The 27376-nt window shown below is 40.5% G+C and overlaps 3 protein-coding genes across 7 annotated transcripts in view; 1 reads left to right on the top strand and 2 right to left on the bottom strand.

Moving 5' to 3' along the window:
• The window catches only part of atf6 (activating transcription factor 6), a 39920-nt gene extending 24228 nt beyond the window's left edge, over nt 1-15692 (top strand). For both annotated transcript variants that reach the window (XM_015971446.3, XM_015971445.3), the window contains exons 14-16: nt 530-641; nt 3846-3930; nt 14025-15692. In XM_015971446.3, coding sequence (XP_015826932.3) covers nt 530-641; nt 3846-3930; nt 14025-14221 — 394 coding nt within the window. In that variant the 3' untranslated portion in view covers nt 14222-15692. The remainder of the gene's footprint in view (nt 1-529; nt 642-3845; nt 3931-14024) is intronic.
• Nucleotides 15693-15895: 203 nt separating this feature from the next.
• olfml2ba (olfactomedin-like 2Ba) lies at nt 15896-21775 on the bottom strand. Of its 3 annotated transcripts, none has more exons than XM_015971441.3 (8): nt 21368-21775; nt 21014-21277; nt 20744-20851; nt 19787-19939; nt 19167-19392; nt 18066-18944; nt 17727-17903; nt 15896-17649 (listed from the first exon to the last, which is right to left on the bottom strand). In XM_015971441.3, exons 1-8 carry the CDS (start codon nt 21536-21538, stop codon nt 17036-17038), a joined length of 2592 nt encoding a protein of 863 aa, XP_015826927.3. In that variant the 5' UTR covers nt 21539-21775; the 3' UTR covers nt 15896-17035. The 3 variants fall into 3 exon arrangements, with proteins under 3 accessions (XP_015826927.3, XP_015826929.3, XP_070410226.1); XM_015971443.3 differs by having other exon boundaries at nt 21014-21206; XM_070554125.1 differs by lacking the exon at nt 21368-21775 and having other exon boundaries at nt 20945-21230.
• Nucleotides 21776-21964: 189 nt separating this feature from the next.
• On the bottom strand, nt 21965-27376 carry LOC107393225 (torsin-1A-interacting protein 2). Of its 2 annotated transcripts, none has more exons than XM_015971448.3 (9): nt 27238-27376; nt 26563-26657; nt 26395-26469; nt 26119-26259; nt 25823-25969; nt 25590-25742; nt 25338-25466; nt 25057-25230; nt 21965-23245 (listed from the first exon to the last, which is right to left on the bottom strand). In XM_015971448.3, the coding sequence occupies exons 2-9, from the start codon at nt 26621-26623 to the stop codon at nt 22479-22481; spliced, it is 1647 nt and encodes a 548-aa protein (XP_015826934.3). In that variant the 5' UTR covers nt 26624-26657; nt 27238-27376; the 3' UTR covers nt 21965-22478. The 2 variants fall into 2 exon arrangements, with proteins under 2 accessions (XP_015826934.3, XP_054586068.2); XM_054730093.2 differs by having other exon boundaries at nt 27262-27361.

Genomic DNA, 27376 nt, shown 5'->3' with positions numbered 1-27376 from the left:
GAATTTATTTTAGATTTATTAATGGTTACGTTTTTAAAAAGAACATTAATTTTTTTAACTTTTGAACTGATAAATATTCTAAAATCTAATTTTCTTATAAAATTCCTGAATTTGATTTTAAAATCTGCTGTTTTCTGTTGTCACATAGATTTTAATGGTTTACGTTGTTGCTGATCTTGCACCTGGAAAACACATTGAATTGCTTCTGTGTTTGAAATGTGCTATACTAATAAAGCTGCCTTGCCTAAAACTTTTCTGTTTATGAAGTTCCACCAATCCGTTATAGCTGAGAGGAGATTATTGCAGCTTTATATATGAAAAACTTTTTGTTTAGTCTCTGTAAGTATTATAGAAACAGCGACATTTCTTTGTTTTTCTTTATTTGTAACATTTTAGAATTTTTTGCCAGAATCTAAATATTTGGAGCTTGATAAAGGGAATCAAAGTTTTACACTAAATAATAATATTTGCTAAATGCATTAACATTTTCTTGCATTTCAGCGTTAATATTTGTGTAATTCCTTGACAGGACTCCGGGCAGTGAGCTGCAGGTTTATTATGCTCCTCAGCACACCTACAGCGACTTTTTCGATGAGCTCAATCGTCGCCCCGACACCTTCTACGTGGTGTCTTTTCGAAGGGTAAGTTCAAACTCATGGAGCACATGACTAATATCTAGAAGACAAATAACAACGAGCTCTCACACAGTCTGACTCAGTGTTTAAACTGATGACATAAAGTCAAACACAATTCAACTTTAATGGAAATTTTCCCTGCCTGACATTTTTGTTCCGTTTTTGTCCCAGTTTTAACTTGTTTTCAACACAATCATTATATAAAATGACTAATGCTTTATACCAAGGCTGAGGTTCAAATCTTAAATAATAAGTTTGGCTTGTCCTGAAAAAAGAGTCCTAATTTAAGACTGAAAGCTTCGGGATGGGTGGAGCTGCTCTTATCCAGCTGTTTCCTCCAGCAGGGTTCGGTCCATTACAGTCATTGTGTTTTAGAAATATCTAACATCCCCAGCTTTATTCAGTCTGGTGAGAACATTTGAAGCATGTGGTCAAAGATCATGTCCGTTTTTCATTTGCAAATCAGAAAGTTTTGGCTAGAACCTGCCATGGAAACAGCAAACAGAGTGGTAACAAAGGTGTGTTTAAAACCCACTCAGGTCAAGTCTTGAGTTCTGTTGCAGCTTTGCTATGCTGAAAAAGTTTTAAAGATTCTCCAAACTCCAACTTTTTTATTTGATTTTATCTCAATCTTGAATTTTAAATGGTAGGTACATTTTATTTTGTCCTGTACCCTTCTTTCATTCTTTTTGTCAAACTTCATAGCAACAGTATAAAACTGTGGCACTTTTGTCATTTCCTGGAGTAGCATAAAGAATTAGGGCCTTAAAAGTAGAGCTAACTGAATATAGATAGAGGGATAGGTAGATGGATGGAGAGCGAGAGGGGGGGGGGGGGGGGGGATAAATACAGGGTATCCTCGGGTCCTTAAAAAGTCTTAAATTTGCTTTTCCAAATTTAAGGCCCTTAAAAATACAAATAATCCTTAAATACAGTTTCCAAAGGTCTTAAATTACCAAAGGCCCAATAAACAAGATTCTTTTATTTCTATCAAATTTTCGTGAATTTCTAGTTGGTGTTCAGCATTTTTTGTGTATAATATTGGCGTAAGCGGAACCGTACACATTCAGTTGGTTATGAAAGGGTTAGGGGTCTATATTAAATGAGCACATTAGCTGATTAAGCTAGTGGGAGCTTGCGCCATGGGGAAGTGCAAGTTTAATGGTAACTAGATGGCTAGTCCCACATTCGCGATGTGGTTAGCACCGGTTCCGGGTAATAGTATGGTAATTATAGCTTAAATTTAATTTTTAAAATAGCTTAAATTTAATTCTTAAAATAGCTTAAATTTGGTCAAAGTGGCCGTAAAAAAGTTCTTAAAAAGTCTTAAATTTGGCTCCCTTAAACCTGCAGATACCCTACAAATAGATAGAAATAGATAGATACATATGAATATAGATATTATATGGATGCATATAAAGATAGATATAGATACATATGGAGATAGATATAGATAGATGGGTAAAAATATAAAAGATAAATGTAAATCAAGTTCTTTTAAGTAGTCATTCATTAGAATAATACCTTTGTTTTGTATTTAGTCTTGAATGGAAATCCTTAACCAATGCTTAGTGATGACATTTATTTTAAGGTTCTTTAAAATACTGTGATTAAGATTTATTTTTATTTAGATTAACCTTTTTACTTTTGTTTATTTGCTTAATTTTGTTTCCTGGGTTTCAGTGAGAAGTTTGTTTTGTTCCAGTCGTAATAGACAGCCAAAGCTCAGTATTTGTTTAGGTCAGACTAATCACCACCCATGGCTAACTTTTTCCCCAGGAGATGAAAACGTTTAACAGTTCATCGTGAATCGTTCTGGCCCTCTCCAGCAGCTGAAGTCACCCTGAGCAGCATTTGGGTTAGGGTTGGGTCACGTTTAGGTCAAGGTTGCTGTAAGCTATGCGTTTGTGTAGCTACAATGATGCAATGGAAAAAACACGGATCTTGTGGTAGGGAAAAATCTTGCAGCACTTTCCTAGTTGTTTTAGCACCTATAGCCAATGTTAATGTGCAGAGGTGAGATTGTGGACACACTGCCAGCTTTTGCCAACTTTAAATGGATCTACAACACACGGTTCAAGGAAGTGCAGTCTGCTGTCATGAGAGCAGCTGCTGGTACATCATTTTGAGAAATTGAAAGATTGGGCCCTGTCTTTCCCTGCCTCCATTCTCCTTACAGTTACACATTCTCATTTGCTTTTGCTGGCTTCTTACCTCAGGTCCACATTTGAGGCATCAGTGGTGCGAAACAGCTTAATCGTGTGCTTCGCGGTGCTACACCGGGAGAGTTTCAATAGAGCAGCTTCTCTGCTGTCGTCCTCGCTAAATTTGCAAGATCACAAAATTCACTTGTGACTTCAAAGGTCACGGTTTGTTTATGACATCTGACATTAAACCAAAAAGAAGAGGAAGATTTTGTTTGATGTCACTGTTTGATGTCATACAAGATGTTGTTCCTCTCCACTGCCAGGATTAAAGCCATGAAAAGCACACGGCAGCACTTCTCGATAGAAGCTGGGAGTAAATAATCCGTCGGGTCACGTGGAGACGTAAACTACATGGATAAGAAATAGCATTTCTGCAATAGTCTTTTATTTTGAAAATTACCAAATGTTTTACACTGAAACTGTGTGTGATTTCCCGTTTAGCCCTAGGTTATCTGCAGATACTGATGTGTCCCAGAAGCGGCTTGTGGCAAAAATAGAGCCACGGTGTGACTGTGTTTCTGGGCCAGTTTGGATCAAAGAAAAGTTTCGTTTTCCTGTGTCACAAACTATTTATTTCATTTTATTCTGTCACAATTTCATTAAACCTAGTTTTTGATAACTTCACTTAAACAGAATTCTTAAGTCTGCTTGACTCTGCTGTGCTCTTCAATCTTTAGATCATCGAGCTGTGCTTGTATTTACAGATTGGTGCAGATTTCATAACTCCAACATAGAACTGGATTCTTTTACATAAACTATGTAAAACTTGAAAACACACAACTTAGCTTACTTCCCATTGAACCATTCACAGTTCCATCGCATGGCCAACAGCTTCAGTTGTAAAGTTTCTGGTAAATTTTCTGGCTGTTTACTTTATAACATCTCCACAGCTTTAATGAATAACTTAAAGCTGATTACTGATAAACACATACAGCCAGCATTTTATTCACTTTCAAGTTCATTTAATCTTCCACCCGATGACCTCCTTTCTCTTTGTTCTCAGGATCATCTCCTACTTCCTGCCACCAACCACAACAAAGGAAGTCGACCCAAGATGTCTGTCGTGTTGCCAGCCATGAACATTAAGGGTGAGTTCTGCTGCACAGACACAACGTTTGGAGCATTTGGTCACTTAAGACTGCATGACAGATGAACGAGAAGCTGGAAACAGATCCACAAACGTGTCTCCCCACATGAATGCACCACTGCTGGTATCAGACGTGTTCAGGGACAAAAAGAAAACTACAGGAAATGTTTTTTTTTGGGGGGGGGATTAGATTTTTAGGTTGTCTTCTTGATTTTGTTGTTCATATAATGCTTCAGTGGAAGAGAAATTACCGTAATGTGTTCATTTTAAACTTGCTTTTTGACCTAAGACTAAAATTAACTTGTTTATTTTTAAACCTTTTAACCTCACTTTAGCTGAGAAAACGATAAATGGCCTGACTGTCGGTGTCTTGTTACCAGATGCTTCCTTCCTCTGAGCATTTTATACCATCTCTAATATCGTTCAGACTCTGATGCCGTTATATTTAGCAGTGCTACAAAAACATCTCTTTGCTTTTAGTTTATTTTCATTTCCTTATATTTTAGTGACTTTTTTTTTCTTTTAAAGTAAAAATAGTTACAGAATTTTGAAGTAACTTTAAGCTGTTTCCTCTGCCCTACTGGTTGAAAGTGGAATTACAACTGCTGTAAACAACCCTGCAGCACTCTGCTTTAGCTAGCTAACAACAAGCTAACACGAGCCAACTAATGCCAAAATAAACCATGAAGTCAAATCTTTTTTCTATGATCACTATTTGTATTGCTCAAAAAAGTGTTCCTTGATGTGTTAACTTAGAGTTTTCTATATGGACTTGATGTTTTGTTTGGAATTTCTAATTATTTGAGACTGACAAGAGCACAGTATTTTTTCCACTTTGGTGATGTAAAAGGAAAGTTTAGAAGTCTGTTAAACAATAATTCATCTTTATAAAGCCAGTTTTTGTTATGTATTAATCTTTTAGTCTGCCACAATAAGGTAATGTATTTAAATAAAAATAAAGTAAAATAAAAATCCATCAAAATGAGGGCTTTTCTCAGCCTTTAGTAGGTGGGATTAAAAAAAGAGATTTATTAGGTGAATTAATGACACCACTAGTAAAACGATCAGCACAGTTGGACAAAAATATTATTATTTGGTAGCAACAAAGTCAGGTCACCGTCGGTCTGTGATTTTGTAGTCTCCTTTAGCTCTCTCAAATTAGTGTAGACCATGCCGATGTTCACCAGGGGCGGCGTTAGACCCGGCTACTTGGGCTGAAGCCCCGGATGTTTTATGAAAAGCCCCGGATTTAAATCGCAGAAGTAACATGCAGTACCAAAGTCCAACAGAGAGGGAGCAGCTGGCAGTAGTTTGTATACAGCCTGCCTGAGCCTCCACCACTGAAGAAGAAGCCCTTCAGCAGCCGGCTTCTTCTGCAGTGCCTGGTTTCTTCTACACTCTGCCTGAAACGCATGAGTGAAGATGGACATGAGGACGTGTTTTAGCCAAAAAGTACCGCGACAGAACCCCAGCTTTGATGAGACTGGTGCTGACTCAGGTTTGTGAGTCTTATTTGAAAATCTTTGTTGTGCTGCTGGTTTGCCTAAAGTTAGCTTACTATCAGGTAACGTTGTTGGAGAAAGAAAGGGAATATTTACTATCATCTCACACTAAACACTCACAGGAACAATACTCTGCCCTGAATATGCTTAATATGTAGCTTCAGATTAAAACCTATGTGGTACAAGACATGTATATTTGATATTGACTACTGCGTGTCACGTGTGTGCATGCGTGTATGTGTGTGTGTTAAGCCCCGGATCTTCTTCAGTCCTAAATCCGCCCCTGATGTTCACTCTGGTTTTCCCTCTTTGCTTCGCCTCCAAAGACATTACTCTCATACTTTTACTTCCAGGCTCCACCATGAAACCAACAAAAGAGTAAACTTCTTCTTTTTCGTCGTCTTGTTCAGAGAGAGAGAGAGAGAGGGAGAGGGAAGAAAATTATCTTTTGTATAGCGCCTTTCAACATAAAAAAACACAAGGCCCTTCACAAGAACAAAAAATTTAAAAGATAAAAAATTATAAAACAAAGATTTAAAAGTACGGTTAAAATGAGAAACATTTGTGATAAAAATGTAAGGAAAGGGAGAGAGAAAATTAATAGGAAAGAGGGAAATCAGTGGCTGACATATTGATGATCGGCGAGCTGAAAATGTTAACTGCTAGCTAGGCTTGGGTGGTATCCAAATTGTAGTACCGTCTAGCTTCCTCCACATTTTACCAAGGTGTACGCTATTACCGAGACACTTTAATCAAGTGGAATTACCAAACTGTTGGTTTAGACCTTCACCGTTCAGAAACGGAATAACAAATATGATTACTACAACAACAATAACATGACACACATAATATTAAACGCAGCTATTAAAAAAATCTTTTTGCCTGAAAAACCAGCATGTTTACCGGCTTCAACCGCCGACTGCAGAAAACCTGCACCCGTTTACCACCCGGTTACTTTGGGGCTAGTCGCGACATCTGGGGAAGGCTGGCAGCTTATTTTCCACCAGAAAAGTGCATTGTCGTCTCTTTTAATAACAGGCTCCAAACTGCTACATCAGCTACGGCTCGCTCCGCTGCGGTGCCGATGGGGCGTTCTTCTTTTGCTGTCATCTTTTGTATCAGAAATACTCCCAAAGTGCAGAAGTTGTGGTTCTTTTATACACCGAGTCACCTGGTCCACGAGCTACCATTTTTCTCTCTGCGCGGTCACATGATGACATCACGTTCCTAAACTTTATGGAACGTCTCTAAAAGCTGGACAAAACATTTGAAACTATTTAAGTAAAATAGAAAATAGAAAATTTAACCACACCTCTTTTGTACATGAAACAACTTTTATTTATCTTTATTTATTTGAATGAGGCGACAGTGGCACAGGAGTTAAGTGCTCGAACTTAACTTAACCCACGTTGCCTGCTGGTGGTGGTCGGAGGGACCGGTAGCGCCAGTGCTCGGCAGCCTCGCCTCTGTCGGTGCGCCCCAGGGCAGCTGTGGCTACATTGTAGCTCATCCCCACCAGTGTGTGAATGTGTGTGTGAATGGGTGAATGACTCATTGTGTTGTAAAGCGCCTTGAGGGGTTCCAGGACTCTAGAAGGCGCTATATCAAATACAGTCCATTTACCATTTATTTATTTATTTTTAATCTTCGTCTCCTACGTGCAGTGATATTTTCATGGCAGTATTGGAACTGACACTGTAGCTATTTTTCAACATTGGCTGTATACGGTAAAGCCGCCCAGGCCTACTGATAGCCTAACAGCTGTAGCTGCATGCTAGTGATGAAACATGACAACACTTTCACATTATATTTGGGTCCACGTTAGGGATGGGTACCGAATTCGGTACTTTTTAAGGTACCGACCGAATTCCACAGTACCGACCGAGCACCGATTCACTTCATTTGAAACGGTGCCTCGTTTCGGTACCCGTCCTTCACAACGAGAACTTGCCTAGACAGCTGCGCATGCGCAAGAGCGTTGCGAGCGTCGCTGCGAGTGAGTTGTACACAGAGCAGCTCCGGTAGGTAAATAAAATGTTTAAGATAACGTTAGCTTGATTTGTTAGCTTCCGTTTCACCAATGGTGCGTTCGCTTTCTCCTCTGAACTCCGAAATTCCGACTAGAAGAACATGAACATGCTCTAAAGTTTGGCTTCACTTTACTAAATGCGACGGGTGATTGGGTGAAGATGAAATCAGTGACAACGATTTAAGTGTGAGGCATCATCGTTTAAATCTGCTCCAGCAGTTAAATAAACTGTTTTAAGATAACGTTAGCTTGATATGTTAGCTTCCTATGCCACCATTGTTATCATCTAATGGTGCATTCGCTTTCTCCTCGGAAATTCTAACTTCCCAGTAGGAAAAATCAAATGAAAAAGGACGGTAAAAGGAATGAAGATACACAGTAAATTTAGTTCACAGTAAAGATGTTTGCTTCAGTTTAATTATCAACTTATAAAACTACAAGGACGATGTTAAAATACAAACAGTTGTTTGTTATTTATCGTGATATTTATCAAATTTGGTTATATATTGAGAAAAATATATATTTAATTATAAAAGAGAATTAAAAATATTAAACACTCAAAAGTATCGAAAATTGGTACCGTTAAGTACCGGTATCGATTCGTAGGTACCGGGAATTAGTACCGGATCGATTCAAATGTCAAAGGTACCCATTCCTAGTCCACGTCAGATTTCTGAGCAGAGACGTAGCTTGTCTCCCTAGGTGGTGATCCCACTGTGCTTGCTTCTAATGGCTCGTTTGAGAAGCAGCTACCCATTCATTTGACCGCAGACGCGCAAAAGGAAACCAGCAAGAAACATTTTGACACTGACTTTTACTTTTGAACGCTCGGTGAGAAAATACCTTGGACTTTCTCCTTTGCGTTTGCTGCCAAATGTTTTCCTTTATGAATCATTAAGACACACAAACACATGTTCTTAATTTCAATGAGCTCATCTAAAGTTTTTTCAACGACCTTCTGATCTGTTAGGCTGTCAGCAGAGCGACCTGAAGTCACGTCATTCGAGGTGTCTGGAAAAAGGGCAGCAAACATTTCATTTTCTGAGCTTGTTCTGTTTGTGTTGTCATAAAGACAGCCTGTTAGTTTTGGCTGCTTATTTTTTCAGATAGATGAAAGCATCCTCTGATTTCTCCTCGTCTGCCTTTGGAAAAACTGTTATGATTGTTGTTTAAGAAAAAACAAAGGAGAGGGAGTTGGTGGAATATGAGCCTCTTAGTCAGCAGGAAAAGTACGCTCAGACATAAAAAAAAAGTATTTTCCTGGGAGAGTGTTGGATAAAGATTGATGAAAGTAAATGTTGTTCTTGGTTCATCTTATCACTGAGGAATGTTGAGGTCCGTATCGGTCAGACGACCCACTGAAATGGCAGTAAATAGTAGAATCCAAGATCTCCTCTTCTACTGATGACTGAAATAACCAGACAATGGTGGCAGTCACGGAGAAATATTAGGTCTCAGAAAATCCTCGTTTGACCTAGAAAGACAATTTAGGTTAGCACGATTCGTTGTGGATGCTTGAAAATAAAAATCTAATGTGCTATCACCTGGTTTATTTTTTTGCAAAGAAATGTAAATGTTTTATTTTGTTAAAGATAAAGTTCAAGTTTTTTTTTCTGCACATTTGCAGTGGTCTAGGATAAATTATAGGGATGCTCCAATCCGATCACGATTAGAAATCGGGTCCTATCACATGACTTTGAAAAAAATCATAATCGGGTGAAAAAGATCAGATTAATTGGAACAACAATGGCTCAGTTTTAATCCCAACAAGTTCTTCTACACCAGTGTTCTTTGTTTTTTGGAAGAAAACACCATTACATCACACAATTTACAGCAGGTGAGGATTCAGATGATTCAGACACCATAACATGCAGCTGTTGTAGGCTAACGCAGAGCTAACGTGTCTATGTATTTTGGTGGTGTTTAAAAGCGGACAGCGAAGGCAGTGGAACAGCCACTTGTAATGTGTGCATACTGGGTATTCAACATGCTGGAAAAGACGGCTGCATTAGAAGCAGCCTTCAAAACGAGCTACTTTCCCCTTCTGCTTTTTATCCCTTCCGGCGTCACCACGAGAACTCATCGGTCTGCATTAAGTCCCAGTTCACAGCGACGTCTCTAATAAAATCACAAAGCCAGCCAATAGTGAAAGATAAGTTCATAAACAGAGTAAATGCAGACGGACAGCAAAATGTTGTAGTTTCTCATTCTGCAGCACCTGAGCTGACCGCGCCGGTAGCTACGGGTGTTGTGCAGATAAAAGTTAGCCTGTCGGCCATGACGCTGCATGCCTCCCGTCACAGGAACACGCACCACTTGGTAGAGCAGCAAAATGAGGATGTAAACAATTAAAAATATGAGCAACTCTGCTTAAATATATTCATAACATGTTTTTTTATCAATATACTTCTAAATGAGGTTTTTTTTTTTTGGCAGATAAACTAAGGAAATAACATAAATACAGAATGAAAGAAATACCTAAATTATATAAATAATTTAAGGATAACTTAGATGTGTTTCCCTTTTTTCGAGTAATTTGAATGCTTTGCTGAAGTATTGGATTGTGACTCGATAATGGCAGATACTCAGAATTAAATGACTCGGACTCTGATCGGGAGCAAAAAAATGTGATTGGAACAGCCCTAATAAGTGAACGCCTTGTGAGTCTCAGTGGGCAACAAGCTCATGTGCTCCAGTTTCAGGAAGTAGGAGTGAGCCAGAGCAGAGGGAAGGGGAGCAGAACGCAACAAATTTCTGAGTCTTGTTTCCTGATATTTGGACATCTCGTCTCTGATTGGCTAACGTCAATGCAGCTCGACCACTGACTCAGTTTGCTCTGCATCGTTGATGTTTTATCTCCACAAATACAAGCCAGGAGGAGTTCTGATGTGTTGTGGAGTTGCTACTGCTAACAGTTAGCTTTTACTAGACACAGCCTTCCCCATCGTGAGCCAAGATGGGTGAGTCCGTGAATGCTCATTTTCAGTGTGATGTAGATCTGTCAGGCTTTTCAAATCCGAGCATTTCTCATATTTTCTATCGGCAGGCAGCTAATCTAGAAAAGAGGTGTAGATTATTTTCATATTCAGCCTGTATGTGAACTTCTCAGTGAACTTGGTCTAAATACTCCTTCTACCTCTTAAAACAAGCCAGTATGGCTAATTGTGATCCTTTATCACAACACACAAGGTGTGTTCCCTCCTTGGTCACACATGTCCCACAGAGGACAGCCGTCAAGTCGCTTATTTGCTCTTTGATGACGTTATTTAAACTTTAAAGCGAAAAGTGGGAATGTTTATATGAGCAGGATCCTTAGAGAAGCAGAGCCATGGCACCCTTTAGGAGGCACGATTGCTCCACGCTGGAGGATAATTCTTTCCAGCTCTCTGTTAGAGCTCTCCCATTGGAATGTCTTCGTTTTACAGCCACTAAATGGTTTTCATCTGGAGGAGGCGGATTGACTCTGCTAATCTGACGGATCCTGGTCAATAGCTAAATGTCAAAGTTAAAGGCTTTCATGTAGGCCTTTGTGTGTTTGTGTTTGACTTTAGCTGAGGGGGTTGGATTCACTCCGAACATTCTTCTGGCTACGCATCGGCTCCTTATAAGGACTGGAGGTTGTGTTTATTTAATGATCGGAGTTTGAAAGTAACATAATCACACGTAAGCGACATGTTTGGATGGCGATGGAGGAGAGGAACGTTTTGGGGGTGACATCATGTACAGGTGGATCGACGGAAGTAAAAGTAAACGGCGGTGACTCCCTCCTTCAGTCATTCTTCATGGTGTCAGATAAACAAGAGGCTCTCTGTAGGATTAGAGGTCAGCCCCTCAGATCTAAACAGAACACTTTCTAAAACACAACACCCTTTTATTTACCAGCTTAAATGTTTAAATTTCAGCACTATTTTAAGACATACTCAGTCCTCTGCCAGAGATCATCTGCCTCAAACGTGTTTGTAGCTTCTTTATAGGCCAGCTGTGTCCGTTCTGGATCTGAACAACGTGTCCTCGTTTGTATCTTCGAATGAACCTGAGCAGGATTTATTGTATGTGCTCAGTAAGATTAACTAGGAAGCAAGACTGAAGCTTTTGATAGGCCACATCATTAGATCATCCCAAAAAAACTAATTCCAGCTAATGACTGTTTCCTTCCTTGTGTAAAAAGGAGGAAAGGGAAAAAAAGTCCTCTCTCTCTCAGGTTTCCTGATGCACTCATGGATTGCTGCTGAACATTAGGCTCTTATCGGCATACAGCGGCTTACTGTGTGACTGAAACTTTCTGGAACATTTCCACATGGCACAAATAAGTGGCGGTAATAAGGCCACGGACAGTTGGAAGGCAGATTTGGCAGCCTCTTCAAATAGTTGCTGTTTGAAGGTGGACCGTGTGCTGGTGTTTCAGGTTTCACTGCTCAGGTTTCTCAAAAAGTTAAAGATCACTCTTTGATAATCTGTTGAAGGATGGATGGAAAAAAGAGGATGGGGTTAATAATGCTTGGCTTATGCTGACATATGGAATAACGTACATTTAATTAACTAAGCCCAAAAGTCTATTGACTTCCCCATTAACTGTACTTTTTGTTTACAGGGTATCTGCGGGTCCTTAAAAAGTCTTAAATTAGCTTTTCCTAATTTAAGGCCTTAAAAGTCCTTAAAAATGACAAATAATCCTTAAATCCAGTTTCCAAAGGTCTTAAATGACCAAAGACCCAATAAACAAGATTCTTTTATTTCTATAAAAATTTCCTGAATTTCTAGTTAGTGTTCAGCATTTTTTGTGTACGATGTTGGCGTAAGCGGAACCGTACGCAGTCAGTTGGTTGTGAAAGGGGGCTTTTTTTTTTTTAGATGAGCACATTAGCTGGTTAAGCTAGTGGGAGCTTGCGCCATAGGGAAGGGCAAGTTTAATGGTAACTGGATGGCTAATCCCACGTTCGCGGCTTGGTTAGCACCGGCTCCAGGCAATAGCTGGAAATTATTGCTTAAATTTAATTTTTAAAATAGCTTAAATTTGGTCAAAGTGGCCTTAAAAAAGGTCTTAAAAAGTCTTAAATTTGGCTCCCTTAAATCTGCAGATACCCTGGTTTACTATAGTGCATTTTGCCATTAGCCTGGCAAACCATCCTATGCAGAGCAAAATCATTGTGTTTTGGTAAATGACGGTCTAGACGAGAGGCATTCAGTTAGATTGTTTGTTGGGCCAAATTGTCATAAGGCTTTTGCCAGCGGGCCGCTCATTTCCATACTCCATCTCTTGTAATATACCGTTGCCTTTTGTTTTTTGTCAGTATGCACGCAGTTCAGAGCGATATTGTTTTCCAGGGGCAGCCATGCCCACACTGGCAACCCTTTGGGGGCACCACTGCTCCAACTCAGCACCAGCATTCAACAGCCCAGTTACTGCTCATTTTTCTCTACATTTGAATGAGTCACAGAACTAATAACGTGGACTGAATGTGCAGTAAGTCGACCCCTATAAAACAGAGGGAAAATATCCATCATGATCCTGCTTTATCTTTTCTGGCTTAAAACCCAGTTTTCTAATAATTGTTGAGATGCAAGCAGATAAAATGCAGATATCCTGATTTTTTTTTTTCATCAAACACTGAAGCCTCTTGAAAAGTTCACTGCAGGTTCAAAAGGATAAGTTTAGCCGGCAGATGAAGATGGATATTAACCATTGGTCCATCTGCAGAATCCTCAAGCTGCAGAAGAAGCTCCTATATGGTACTCTTTAATGCCGTGCACAGGTGTCTATAAAAACTGCTACAGCTTTTAAACTACTTGCAGCATCCAGACATTTTTAAAGACAGCCAGAGCTGCAAATCTGGGTCATGCATGAAAACTGAGTGAGGTGTGCTCCAGATGAGGAATGTTATCTCACCAGAAATGCAGCGGAAGGCTGCTGTTTTTAAGCCTTTAACAAAAGTGGTACTACGGTGTTTCAGTGTCTGGTTTTGAACGACTTAGAGGGATGTTTTTTCTCTAGTTTGACTGTGGGAGGCTAGGATCTGTTTCCAAGTTAAAATCTGTTTAAGGACAGCCTCATTACTTGTTTGAAGTTTGGGATGGTGCTGCAAGAACACGCTGTCTATCTGAAACAACAACAACCTGTACACATACGTGGTTGGAGGCTTTACTTGAACACAATAACCTCATTCATAAACAGATGACTTTCAGTCTTGCCTAAGCTTCTGATCCGCTGAACACAACTGCAGGGACCCTGACTCATCACCAGTGAATTCTGTTTCTCCCTCCCGTTTTTCAGTCAGACTTTTCTCATTTTCTGCTCTTAGGTTTGCATGTCCTGCTCTTGTTTAGGGTTGTTTTGTTTTTCTCCACGATGGTGAAATCCGGTGTCTGAGTCACCTCTGGACTCCACTTGTTCCCTGACTTGTTACAACAATACATCTTACTCAGAATGCAGGTTTTATTTTTAAATCATGTTTTCTCAATGAGCAGAAGGAAATGACTTCCCAGCAATACTAATGAAAGTTTGTGTTTTCTTGTTTTTGTGGACTGAGAGCTAACAGCCTTCCTCCTCTCTCCTCTCTGATACAGACAGCATCATCAAGGACGAAGAGTTTGAGGTGATGATGCAGATCGACTGTGAGGTGACAGACACCAGGATTCTCCACATCAGATCCTCCAGCATCCCACATTTACTGAAGGTCAACCACACGGACACGTTTTACCAACACTCCACCACCGACAGCAAGGCTGTGCCTCCTGTTGGTGTCCTAATGGGCTCTGCATAAGATCACTCCTCTACCAAACCCAGACCTACAAGAATAAACCTCAGTTAGCTCACGTTTTTATTGATGAAGAAAAAGATTAATCTGTGATTCCGTAGATTTTATGTGTTTTTGGTTTATACGGGCATGCTTTGCAGAACTGTAGTTAAAACACAAATGCAGCTTGGACTTTTGCACCGCTGAGCCTCGTTCCCGATCAGGGCTGACATCTGGGGCTAGTGTGTAACGAGATCAGAGCAGAGGCGGGCTTCTTGTGCAGCAACACCGACTTCTCCCTGTACCCCGGACTTCCTGTGTGAACAATAATTGTTTGACAGCAGGGAGCTGAGCACTGACCCCTGAGTCACCTCATCACAACAAAACACTTTCAGCTCCCCTTCAGGCAGCCCTTTATTTCCCCTCTCAACAAGTTTGGGTTAAGAAAGAAACATTTGTGATATTATAGTTTAGAATCAAGTTGTTTTATAATGAAGACGGGCGACCTTTGTTTGTCTGATTTAAACTAAGCTGATTTTTGTTTTTGTCTTGTGAAGTAAACCCTACCTGATTTATCATCGGCAGGAAATGATGCATTTAAAGAACTCAGGAAGATCGTCTGACGGCCTACAGGCTTTATTTAAATATTCCAAGTGCTGTTTGCAGCACTTTGACAAAATGCATTTAATACGTGATTTTTGAGTTTTGCACTGTTTATTTCCTTATATATAAATAAAAATTCTTTATTTTTTAAATATTTTATGAATGTACAACAATGTTTAAATACAACTCACTCTTTTGTTTTGTCAAAAAGAAATTTCCTACTTTTTTTTTCTTTGTGGGATTTTTATTGTAATTGTCAACAGAAACCTTTGATATTGTGTTTGTAAAACCATAAATGGTGGATGGCTACATTATAAATGTAAGTGCATACAGATTTCAGACATGCTGAGTTTTATAAGGTTACATTTTGTTTTTTAAATAATTTAGGGAATATTCTTGAACGGTCAAGTTGATGCTTGATGTGCAACCACTGTTTTGTAAACTAAAACCTGACAAATATTATCTACTAATTGTTACAATTTATCATAAGTTATTGGTTTATTGAAGTGCAGAGAAAGAGCGTTTAGTTTTAATGTTAAATGCCTTAGTCTGGAGCCCTTTACCGTGAAAACCTTTGATAATAGATATGATTAGAAATGGTAACTCCTTTTCAGAGATTTTTTGGGGGGGGAGCTGTGTTGACAGAACAGCGTTTACTTTTCTAAATATTTCTTCCAGCATCATGTTTTCATATAGTTGTTTTCAGCTCCTAAAAAGTGTAGAAAAGCTGTTATTGTTAGTTGCCAGGTGTTGTGTGAAGGTCCTTTCCTTTTTTCAGTTTCAAACAAACCCGTCAGAATTTGGATTCTCCAACCGAGCTCGAGTAATAATTTGTTGTGACTTGTTCTTCTGTGTGTTTTAAACCAAAATAAACACTGGATTTTCTTTAACTTTATCAGAAAACTGAGCACTTCGTGTTTTCTTAGTTTAATTTTTGTGTGAAAGGCTTGAGTGTTCGTGATGGGCCCTCCTGCAGCGATTCCAGAGAATTACAGCCTTTCACATTCCTTCTTTCTATGTCTATTTATTTTTCCATTATTTCCTGCAAATCTTTGGTTAAGCAACTCTTCCAGTCTTGAGCAAAACAAAGTAAACATCTTTCGTTAGCATTTCCCGGCTTTATTTGAGTAAAATCCTGATTATGGTGAGAGAAGAGGATTTATGAAAGCATAGACCTCGCTAGCCTCTTAACATGTTATGAACCAGAGAAAAAATAAATGTACAAAACATGACAGTTATTTTGTTCCTCGAATGAAGGAACCAATTTAAAAAGTTCCCTAAACTTTATATGTCTAAACAAGTCACAGACCTGTGTAGATATTTTCTATGTGGTCTGACCCAGCAATATACAAAATGAACAGTCAAAGCTTGCATACAGGAAAACTTGAAGGGATTTTTGGGCCATTTTGAATTATTTTTCTGAGTAAAAGTTATAATTACAATCCGGTCCATTGTAGATTGGTATGATCCTCTCATTGTCCATGTGTCTTGTTTTCCAAAAGCACAGATTTACTCTCACAAGTGGAACTTTACAGCTTTCACTGCAATGATCTACCTGATATTTAGATTGAATTTGAATCCCGATGGACACAGAGATGGAAATGAAATGAAGAAGAAAGGAAGAGAGGTGGGGAGGGAGTTACCCAAAAAATACAACAGGTAGAAGGAATCTGCAGAAAGGGAGAGGAAAAACAGAACCAAAATACAAGATAAGTGAGATCATGAGTGGCCTCTGTTCTGAGAAATAGCTTTTACTTCCTTCAGAGCGGCTATGAACACAAGACCTAAACGTACTGCTGCCATCGTAAATCTAAATATCACAGTAGTTTATGCAAACGTAGTTTTAGTTACTCATGCATGGCCATCAGTTTTGCATTACATCATTTTTGTTGCAGAAATACTAGAAAATCCTGGCAAAGTTGACCCTTGCACGCACCGTAAGGATTATGTTTTGCTACCTCTGGTGATACAATTGTAGACAACCATCAATGACTTCCTATGAGTGAAATAGCAAAATTTACATCTTTTTCATGGAAACACAATTCAAAATGTCTGTAAAAAATCCACTTGACTGAGGAATCTGGATTTGTTTTTTTTTTTTGTTTTTTTTTTCATACAAATGAAACTCTATAATGGATTTATACCGTTTGTACATTTGGCCTCGTCTGATTAGACCACATGGACTGATCCACAATCCATTGAGACCGCTAACACTTAAAACGACCCGTCACGCCTTCGCTAAGGGTCTACATAAGCAAACCTGATGTTGTACGTGACTTGGTGCCCGTTGTCCCACGCATACAGAACACCCTCCTTGGGATTGTAATCAATTTGGGTGGTGTAGGTGTAGTTGTTGATGAAAGGCATTCTGGGAATCATTTGAGTGTTCGTGTGTGTGTCAAAGGCATACTCCAGATTGGCGTCCCTTCGATTGTAGCTGTCAACAGCGTACAGGACGCCGCACACGATGAAGCAGTTCCCAAAATAGTTCCGTCTGAGCCCGGTCCTCCATGTGGTCTCCCTCTGCATGCTGAGGTCCGACGGATTCAGTCGACTCAGAACGACCACTTCTTGCAAGAAGCCCTCATCGTCCATCGCTGGGTAGATGATCCACAGGCCGCTCTCGTCCACGGCGAGGTCGATGTCTGAGTGGCTGCGCCAGTCCCATGGTGACGACGACTCCTCGAAGAGGGCGTCGTGCAGCATTGTCCAGGCGGCCACATGCCGCTGCCTCAGGTCAAACTTGATGATGTCCCTGGAGAAGGCCCGGTTGTAGAAGAAGGCCCCATCATAGACCACGTGGCCTGTACCGATCCAGTTGTAAGGAAGCTTGTAGGAGTTGGTGAAACGGCCTTAAAAATAAAAAAAAACATGAGATCTGTTACGAGAAAATAAAAAACGGCTTACAACAAACTCTTCTAACACTTACCTTGCTTAAAAACTTCCAGATTTTTAAACTCCAGGAGATTGTTCCCATAGTAGAAGTCCGTAATGTAAATTTTATCATCAGCAGACGTTGGATCTTTCATCCACGCTCCCTCCATCCTGCCGTAGGTGTTATGGGTGACTGGTTCAGAAATACTCGCCAACGTGTCCTTACAATCCCCTGAGAGGAAAACCCAGAGATGCGTAAGGGAGGATTTAGAGGTAGATATTACCCAAACCAGTGCCAAGGAATCAGAATAATCACAATAAGGTACATCGTGTGTATACAGGAGTTGTTTTTGGCAACATTAGTTGTGGTTGCAAACTCAAAATAACCATGTACCAGGTTTCCGTGAAGTTGGTTCTTCCTGTCTTTGCACCAGCTCCCGTCCGTTCTGGTTTCCTTCCTCTGCTTCTTCTTCCCAACTAATCTTGTATTTCTTTCTGACTTGAGCAGCTTGTTTGCTGGTGGTTGTGGCTTTAGTGGAAGTAGATATTGAAACAGGAAGATGAGTGTCATGAGGGAAAGCTGAGCCTGAAACGTAGGAAGAATTGTTTTCCTCCTGTGGTGTCGTGGCATCGGTCTGTGAGGAAGTGAAGAATGTTGGATCTGAGGATGGACGGCTGGTTGTTGAGGCGTCCGCTGTGATGTTTAGTCTAAGTCTGCTTGGATTCGCTGCTGTACTGGCTCTTATGGTTTGTGTTTGATCTTTTTGATCACGACTAGAGGTTTCCATCTCGGTAAAAGGTCCATATTCTGGTGTTACTTTGGTAACTTGAGGAGACTGGGGTGTTTCTTTAGGAGCGACACTTGAAGAAACAACTCGTGGTTTAGCCGTCGCAGGAAGTAGCCCCTTGGTGATTCCTGGAGTGTCTCTTTGGGTAGTCTGAGGTGACATATTTGAGGTCTTAAGTATGTCTGCTGTATTGTTTGATCCAAGTGTGACATCCCTCGTGGTGAACGTGACACGTTGCGTGTCTTCTTCTACCGACTTGGATCCGGTTTCACTGATTATGTCATTTTGAGTCTTTGAGATCAGCTCGGTTTCTTTTGGGTTTGTTGATTGGGCGATCTTGTAACTTTTAGCAAGACCTTTTATCTTTGGTCGATAGGATCTCAGTCCCACTCTGGTTCTGGGTCGAGGAGCTCGGTGCAGAAGAAGATTCTCTTCGATGAAGAGGTTAACTGGGCCATCGCCGCTGAAGGTGTCGTATTCAAAATCTAAAAGCAGAAAAGAGGAAGGTCCAGTAAAGTTTACACATCTTGGAGAAAAATGAACTATAAGTCACAGGAAGCCACAAAGCCCCAGCACTGATGCAGTAAAAAGGTGACTGCAGAGCAGCTCACAGACGGTTCTGTTATGATAATCCTCTGTCACCATCTCTCAGGGTTCTGATGTCCATGTTCTCCCTCTTTTCAAGGTGAGAGCTGGTTAAAACTTACAGTTCTCTCCTGGTTCTCCGTCATCTGCCACCATAGGATCTGTCTCCGATTTGTAAAAGGTCATCCCTCTGATGATCATTCCATTGGGTCCAACCTTCGAACCCTGGGTATTCTCCTTGTTCCTCATGCTAGTGGAGGTCGCCTGGGGTTTCACCTCAGTGACCTGACCAGAGCCAGCTGTCTGCAGGATGGGCGGATTCTCCATCATAACCTTCTCATCATACTTCTGTTAACAACAGAAAATACATTTAAAGTCAAAAAGATTCATTCTGCAAAAAGACGAGGCTCGACATCTGGATCTGTGTTCACTAATAACGTTATGAGATGTTTAATAAACAGCTTTTGCTCCTAATAAACATTTATGTTTGACTATGATTTGATGAATTGGTTCTTGAGATGAAAGTTTGCTCATTTCTTTGGGCAGATGTTGCAGATGTTAGGATGACCGAAGTGATTTCTGCCTGATTGTCTCTTATATGAGCCATTCTCATATGTATTTCACTCCTACTGTAGTTTAGCAGTTTCCTTTATACACAAATCAAAAAACTTTTGTGTTTGGTAAAATCTCACACTTGCAATGTTTTCCTAATGATCTATCAGTGTGGAGCTGTCACTCTTGCCTCTGGATTTTGATACGCTGCCGCCCTGCCAACCTCCTCACGTCTCCTCTTGTCCTGATGTTGATGAGGAAGAGGAGTTTCTGTCACTTCTGTCTGGGTGGAAGGACTCTCCTGAGTCTTCCCTTCCTCCACGGTGGGATTCAGAGACAAAACCTGCGTAAAGATGAAGATAGGTTCAGAAAGAAACAAGGACATGATTGTGAAAAAGAATTGCTCCAACTCTAACCAGTTGGAATTAACACACAGGTGAGAAAAATCCAAATGCATCAGGTAAAATGCAGGATGAACTCTAAACAGCAGGTCAGAAAGTTTCTCAAACATAAGAAGCTATGATCCATCCACAGTATTTTATTGCTTTAAATTGTAAAAGTTCTGGGAAAAGAACTTTTTTTGACTTTATCAGAACATTTCATGTTTTTATCCAACAATGCAAACACTAAACATTTCTGCTGAATCAGAAACAAGACTGTAAAAAAAACTATTCATTCACAAAACAAATATCTGAACTAATTCTGGAAGAGAGAGTCCTCTGTAAGTACAGTGTGTTATTGCTGCACCTGTTGTGGTGGGATAGTGTTCTGATTTATGATGCACATCTGACTTGGTGACAGCACAGTCCCAGCTGTTCTAAAATGAGCTGTGATCGGCTAAAATATTCAAGATGGGTGCTTTTGTTTGATTTTTATGTGATCTGGGTGGTCTGACTATGGGGGTGATTGACAATCTACTTGTCTTTTTGTGCTGTCCTTGATAAAAGCTGCACTAATAACGTTTTACAAATACTGGATTATCTTGAAGGGGTAAACTGAGGTTTTATTTCCAATCTTTAACCACTCATAAGAGATTACAGAAAGATGTCGCTGGATCTTAGATTATTTTTTTATGTCAGAAATGTTGCTCGATTTCTTTCAGAATAAAATCCTGACTTTAAAAAACACCTTTTGCATGTGTCTTCACCTTCTCTATGCGATCCACACGCTTCAGCAGCTTGTTAGTGAGGGAGTGCAGCTTCAGTAGATCCATTCCGTAGAAGGAACCCTCTAGCAGCTCAAGGATGGTGGACAGCTGCAATGATCAATAGACTCCATCAGAAGATGTCACCCTTTCAAAACACGCGTAAAACAAGCCCATCCCTTTCAATGTGGTCTCTGATCTCACATCAGATCAAAGGTTAGAAATCCATCACACTGGTCCAGATCCCCAAAGGTCTCCAGGAGGACGCTTCACCTCAACATGCTCCTTTTCAGCTTCCCTGAGTCTCTTCAGCCTGAACTCGCCCTCGCAGGGGTTGACCGCGGATGGGGGAGCGATGCAGGCGCACTTGCACTCCGGGCCGGAGGTGATGGTTTCCACGGCGTAGAAGTCCTGAGCGGTTGCGCTCCCTTCTTCTATCCTCCGGCAGGCGCTCCTGCTCAGGGGTCTGACAACACATTTACAGCGACAGTCAGAGCCTTCCGAGAGGGCTTTCACTTTGTCATAATCACCAAGCAGCTACAAAGAGAAGAGGATGGATACTTTTTTTTTTATTTCCCACCAGGCTCAATCGGAAACTTTACGCACACATTTATTGACTGCACCTACCTTGGAGATGATGCTCTCCTGACCTTCCACCTCCTCCTGCAGCTCCTCGTTCTGCTCTGCGCCGTTGTCAGGCTGAGACCTCCAGTCTGCATTTAGGGATGGTTTTGGTGCAGCAGACCCCCGAGAGAAAAACGCACAGCACAGCACGATAACATGGAATAACTTAAACATGCTGGAGGTCCCGGAGAGCAACCGCAGCCTGACAGTAATTTAAATGCAAGAGAATTCAAGTTTAAAAATCGTAACAGCGCATCAACAAAGCGAGATGTTGTTTCATAATGAGTGGAGGGTGGAGAAGCGTGCACCCAGGAGAGAAAAGCCCCGGTGTCTGTGGGAGAGCGGATAGGAGGCGGATCTGATCTCCAGGAAAGGAGGAGTGACCCAACCAGGACAAGCCCTTAATCCAAGTTTAAAATCTCCAAGTCACTCAAAATACTACATTAACCGCCCAGATATCACTTAAAGTTAACATAAATGGGGTTAAATATTCAATTAGCAGCCTGCTATTAGACTTATTCAATCACATCAGACAGGTGTCCTAGTACAGGTGATGTGATGCTGCCCTCCAGCGGTTGATTTAGTAATAACAGGATAAACTTAAAAATTAAAATTTTATTTGCAATTTAAGGCACGTTTAATTTATACAGTTGGTTTCATTCTTTCTGTAGTCTAACCTGTACATAGATGCAGATAAAATATATACATGTTCATGTTATGTTAAGGCATATGGAGTCTCTGGTGCTTTTAACATATAAACCTTGTGTTCTGGTGACTAAAAACGTGTTTTATCCAAAGAATGACGAAGACTTGTATAACAGCGGCAGTTGTCCCCAACAATTAGCAAACTGGAAAATCCAAACAAATTCCAGTTTCATTTTTCAAACCATTGAAACGACTTAAAAGTGCCCAATAGTTTTTTTTCATCATTTTTACAAATATGTTATTTTACAATAAGTCTTATTGAATATTGATGTGTTCATTTATGCTGAGAGATACTAAAATGTTTTTTAAACCACAACTAAAAGCCCCAGAATAAGCAGACTCCCCCTACTGACTGATATGTAGTGATTATTGCTCGGAGTTAAAGCTCAAATAAGACCTTCTGTGGCTTTTAGCACCCATCACACTCCATTCTTCCCTCTGCTGTTACAGGCAGAATAAGGTGTGAGATACGACTCCACAGTCCACCATATTTATCAAGATCCATGCTGTCAAAAGACACAGGGTGGCCGTGAGAGAGAAACTTCTTCTGCAGATGGTCGTCCACCATCTCCTCCACAATGCTCAGGTGAGTCTCGGCAGGGATGTCCTTCTCCTCGCCCAGCAGCACCGTAAAGATCAAAAAAGTATTTTTGTAAGCAGCGTTCTCGTGGTCGCAGTAGCGATAAAAGATGAGCGTGGAACCCGGGGGCAGCTCTTCAAAGCGGTGGATGACAGCCACGTGTTTGTCTCCCTCAAAAGCTCCCTGGAGCTTGTTGTCGATGTCCAGTTTGACTTGATCACTGTCTTGGCTGGCTTTGCTGGCTCCATCAATGCGGAGGACGGAGGAGTTGATAGCAGAGGAGAAAGCGTCGGACAGACTATGAGCCAGGCAGCACAGCGTCCTCTCAGCGCCGAGGCCGGCAGTCAGAATCAGACTCACCGGCTCGGTCGGCTGGGAGGTCTGGAGGTGCCTTTTCAGGTGGATCCTGCTCCGGTCCCAGAACTCTGAGCGCTGGTTGGGATACTGAGTCATCAATTTTTCCATCTTGTTCAGGAAGTCGTCTATATGCCGTTGATTGTTTTTGGGAGGTGGAGTTTTTGGCTGGGAGAAATGTTGCATCAAGATGGCAACAAGTACCACTAGAACCACCATGGCCATCACAAATCCTTTACTTCCTAAAGACAGAGACAGGAGGCTGAATGTTAATATTATTTTAGATAATTTGTCCTTGTTCATCATGTAATAACATACCACATTTTTCTGGAATGAAATGGCTGATTGGCTTAATTAAAATATAGATTTTCTAGTAATATTTTAAATGAGAGTAAGTACAGTCATGTCCATAAATATTGGGACATCGACACAGTGCTTACATTTGTGGCTCTATTCACCACCACAGTGGATATCAAATGAAACGAACAAGATGTGCTTTAACTGCAGACTGTCAGCTTTTATTTGAGGGTTTTTACATCCAAATCAGGTGAACGGTGTAGGAATCACAACAGTTTGCATATGTGCCTCCCGCTTGTTAAGGGACCAAAAGTAATGGGACAATTGGCTTCTCAGCTGTTCCATGGCAAGGTGTGTGTTATTCCCTCACTATCCCAATTACAATGAGCAGATAAAAGATCCAGAGTTCATTTCAAGTGTGCCATTTGCATTTGGAATCTGTTGCTGTCAACTGTCAAGATGAGATCCAAAGAGCTGTCACTATCAGTGAAGCAAGCCATCATTAGGCTGAAAAAACAAAAGAAACCTATCAGAGATAGCAAAAATATTAGGCGTGGCCAAAACAACAGTTTGGAACATTCTCAAAAAGAAGGAACGCACCGGTGAGCTCAGCAACACCAAAAGTCCCGGAAGACCACAGAAAACAACTGTGGTGGATGACTGAAGAATCCTTTCCCTGGTGAAGAAAACACCCTTCACAACAGTTGGCCAGATCAAGAACACTCTCCAGGAGGCAGGTGTATCTGTGTCAAAGTCAACAACCAAGAGAAGACTCCACCAGTGTGAACAGAGGGTTCACCACAAGATGTAAACCATTGGTGAGCCCCCAAAAACAGGAAGGCCAGATTAGAGTTTTCCAAACAACATCTAAAAAAGCCTTCTTCACAGTTCTGGAACAACATCCTACGGACCGATGAGACCAAGATCAACTTGTACCAGAGTGATGGGAAGAGAAGAGTCTGGAGATGGAAAGGACCTGCTCATGATCCTAAGCATACCACCTCATCAGTGAAGCATGGTGCTGGAAGTGTCATGGCGTGGGCATGTATGGCTGCCAGTGGAACTGGTTCTCTTGTATTTATTGATGATGTGACTGCTGACAAAAGCAGCACGATGGATTCTGAAGTGTTTCGGGTAATATTATCTGCTCATATTCAGCCAAATGCCTCAGAACTGATTGGACGGCGCTTCACAGTGCAGATGGACAATGACCCAAAGCATACTGCAAAAGCAACCAAAGAGATTTTGAAGGGAAAGAAGTGGACTGTTTTGCAATGGCCAAGTCAGTCACCTGACCTGAATCCGATTGAGCGTGCATTTCACGTGCTGAAGACAAAGCTGAAGGGAAAATGCCCCAGGAACAAGCAGGAACTGAAGACTGTTGCCGTAGAGGCCTAGTAGAGCATCACCAGGGATGAAACCCAACGTCTGGTGATGTCTGTGTTCCAGACTTCAGGCTGCAATTGACTGCAAAGGATTTGCAACCAAGTATTGAAATGTATAAGTTTGATTTATGGTTCTTATTCTGTCCCATTACTTTTGGTCCCTTAACAAGTGGGAGGCACATATGCAAACTGTTGTAATTCCTACATCGTTCACCTGATTTGGATGTAAAAACCCTCAAATAAAAGCTGACAGTCTGCAGTTAAAGCACATCTTGTTTGTTTCATTTGATATCCATTGTGGTGGTGTATAGAGCCACAAATGTTAGCATTGTGTCTATGTCCCAATATATGGAGAGAAATTCCATAATGACCTGTAAGAATCTCTGATGTTGGCAAATCAGCAGCTTCTGCAGTGGTTGGGCCAAGAGTGTCGATATTTGTTTGTCTCTTCGACTCTACCACAGGCACCTCCTGTAGAGGACGTTGTTGTAGCGAGCGTGGGGTCTGCCGTTTGTCTGGTTCTTCTAAAGCCGAGGCATTTTCATCTGTAACAAAACGCAAAAAAATCCATCAAGTCTCTTTAAAGCTTTCATCCACATGCTCCAAACCCCAAATAATCACCAGACTGAGTTTTCAGAGGGATAAGCCTCACCATCACAACTTTCTGTGTCTGTGTTGGTCGAAAATTCTTCATTCATCTCCGCTTTGGGTCCATCGATGTCCTTCTCTCCCTTGTCTGGTACTTGTGATCCTCCAGCCTTCTTTCTGATGTGATTTTCCTCTGAATAAACAGAAGTTTACTCAGCAGTTATCCTAAGTGGTTTTTATATTTGGATTTAAAGAATAGCTGTAAAATAACTCATTTAGATTTTGAAAGCTGAGAGTACTTAAGAGAAATAAGAACCTGCTGTATCACTTGGACAGCGACCATGGTTAGTGTCGGCCCTCTTATGTTCTAGTGACTCTCCTTTGCAATCTCCATGAATTTCCATATGAGGTTGGCGAGTTGCTTTCATATCTGTATTAAATAAATTTTCCCCATGATCTGAAATCGCATCTGTAAAAAAACAGAAATTAGGTGTGACCCAAATTGATATTTTACCAGTAAAGATTTCATTTTCCAAGAAAGAAATTTACCCCGTGGCTCTGAACCCAAAAGATCGCCAGTCAACGAGTTTTCAGAGAGATGAGACTGACGTTTTTCTTCCTCTGTTGTGCCTTTGGTCGGGTCTTTCTTGTCTGATGTTTGTGAAGCGGTTGTTTCCTTCCTGTTTTGGTCTTTCTCTGAATGAAGAGGAAACTTTAGCTAACAGTCTAATCACTTGTGTTTTCTTCACTTGTATTTAATCATATTCTATAAATGAATCAAAAAGTTCAGCTCTCCTAGTAAGTGAATTAATCTAAAAACTACAAATAGTGGTAGAAATAAGAACCTGCTGTAGCACTTGGACAGGAAGTCTTCCCAGAGATTGGGTCAGTTTTCTTATGACCTGGTGACGCTACATCGTAATCTGCGATGTTATTAGATTTCTGAGAGATTTCTTTGGTGATTTTATGTAAATGTTCACCGTCATCTGAAATAGCATTTACAGGCAAAACATAAATTAGGTTAGAGAATTTAGAGGCTATTACATTTCATCAATACAGTTTATATAAACACATATTTATTGCAAACCTAATGAGTCATATACGTTTTCTTTAATTATTACCATTTGATGGTTGCTGCTTTGCATCCAGATCCACTGTTTTGAGTACATTAACCATTTGTGTTTTTTCCTCGCCATCTATATAAAAACATGTTTATAAGAGGTTTTACTCATTTTGTAAATACAACTTACGATCCTGTTAATAACTGTAACAGTTATTTTATATCATACCTGTTTTAGCATCCTCCATGGGCAGACAGTCAATATCTCCGCTCCCTTCTTCCTCTGCCATGTCTCTGGGTAGTTCAACTTCGCTCTGGGGTTCACTGTATGGTTCAAAAACATAAAACCATAAGTATTAAAGCTAATTTGCTTTCACTACTAAAACACAAGCTGATTTATCTTTTTAATCTGTCGTTCAAAGTTCAAAGTGACGTTGTAAAGCAGCTGCTGCTGCTGTCACAGAGAAAATATTAAGCTAAACTGTAAAACACTCAACTCTCACTTAAGTTTTCTTATTTACAGTCCAGAGTAAAAAAAACTAATAGTTGAACATCAACGTTTAAACAACCAGAATAAGTTTAGTTCACGCTTCCCAGGCGTTAGAGGAACATTTAATTGTAAAGCACTTAGCTGCGATCATACTCTGTAAGAAAACGTAACCAGGTCAGATATCTCACTGAGCTGGAAAAGAAGCTTTAACAATATAAATTAATCGGACGTAAAATGTAGTTAAACCTTATTAATTAGTAAGGGGGTGGACGACTAGTACGCCTGTTAGCCCAGTTAGCTTCGGCTAAGATGCTAATTTAGCTAATATTAGCAAAGCAAGATTATTCTGTAAAATATAGGCTTGAGCATTAAAAACGTAATAATCTTAAAAACTGGTTAATAGAAAACCATTACCAGTTCGTAACATAAGTACTCAACACATTTCCGTGGACTATGAAGTTTCCCCTATCTCCAGTTACGTGTGTCAGCCGGTGTCAGCTGATAAATGTTGTCTTTCTACAGTAGCGGAACCTTCAGCACTGTCCTTGTTTCT

This window comes from Nothobranchius furzeri, chromosome 8 (genome assembly GCF_043380555.1).
Source record: "Nothobranchius furzeri strain GRZ-AD chromosome 8, NfurGRZ-RIMD1, whole genome shotgun sequence".
Lineage (NCBI taxonomy): Eukaryota > Metazoa > Chordata > Actinopteri > Cyprinodontiformes > Nothobranchiidae > Nothobranchius > Nothobranchius furzeri.
Note: the sequence above shows the minus strand (reverse complement) of the source record. Positions and strands in the feature narration are given on the sequence as shown.

Excerpts from the sequence above, each read along its gene's own strand:
- olfml2ba (XM_015971441.3), bottom strand. The coding sequence starts at position 21,538 with ATGTTTAAGTTATTCCATGTTATCGTGCTGTGCTGTGCGTTTTTCTCT. Across the intron at positions 19,940-20,743 it reads GTGTGGATCGCATAGAGAAG|GTTTTGTCTCTGAATCCCAC; the intron begins GTGAAGACACAT and ends ATCTTTACGCAG. Across the intron at positions 17,904-18,065 it reads ACCAACTTCACGGAAACCTG|GGGATTGTAAGGACACGTTG; the intron begins GTACATGGTTAT and ends TTTTCCTCTCAG.
- LOC107393225 (XM_015971448.3), bottom strand. The coding sequence starts at position 26,623 with ATGGCAGAGGAAGAAGGGAGCGGAGATATTGACTGTCTGCCCATGGAG. Across the intron at positions 26,260-26,394 it reads AAAGCAGCAACCATCAAATG|ATGACGGTGAACATTTACAT; the intron begins GTAATAATTAAA and ends ATGCTATTTCAG. Across the intron at positions 25,231-25,337 it reads AGACACAGAAAGTTGTGATG|ATGAAAATGCCTCGGCTTTA; the intron begins GTGAGGCTTATC and ends GTTTTGTTACAG.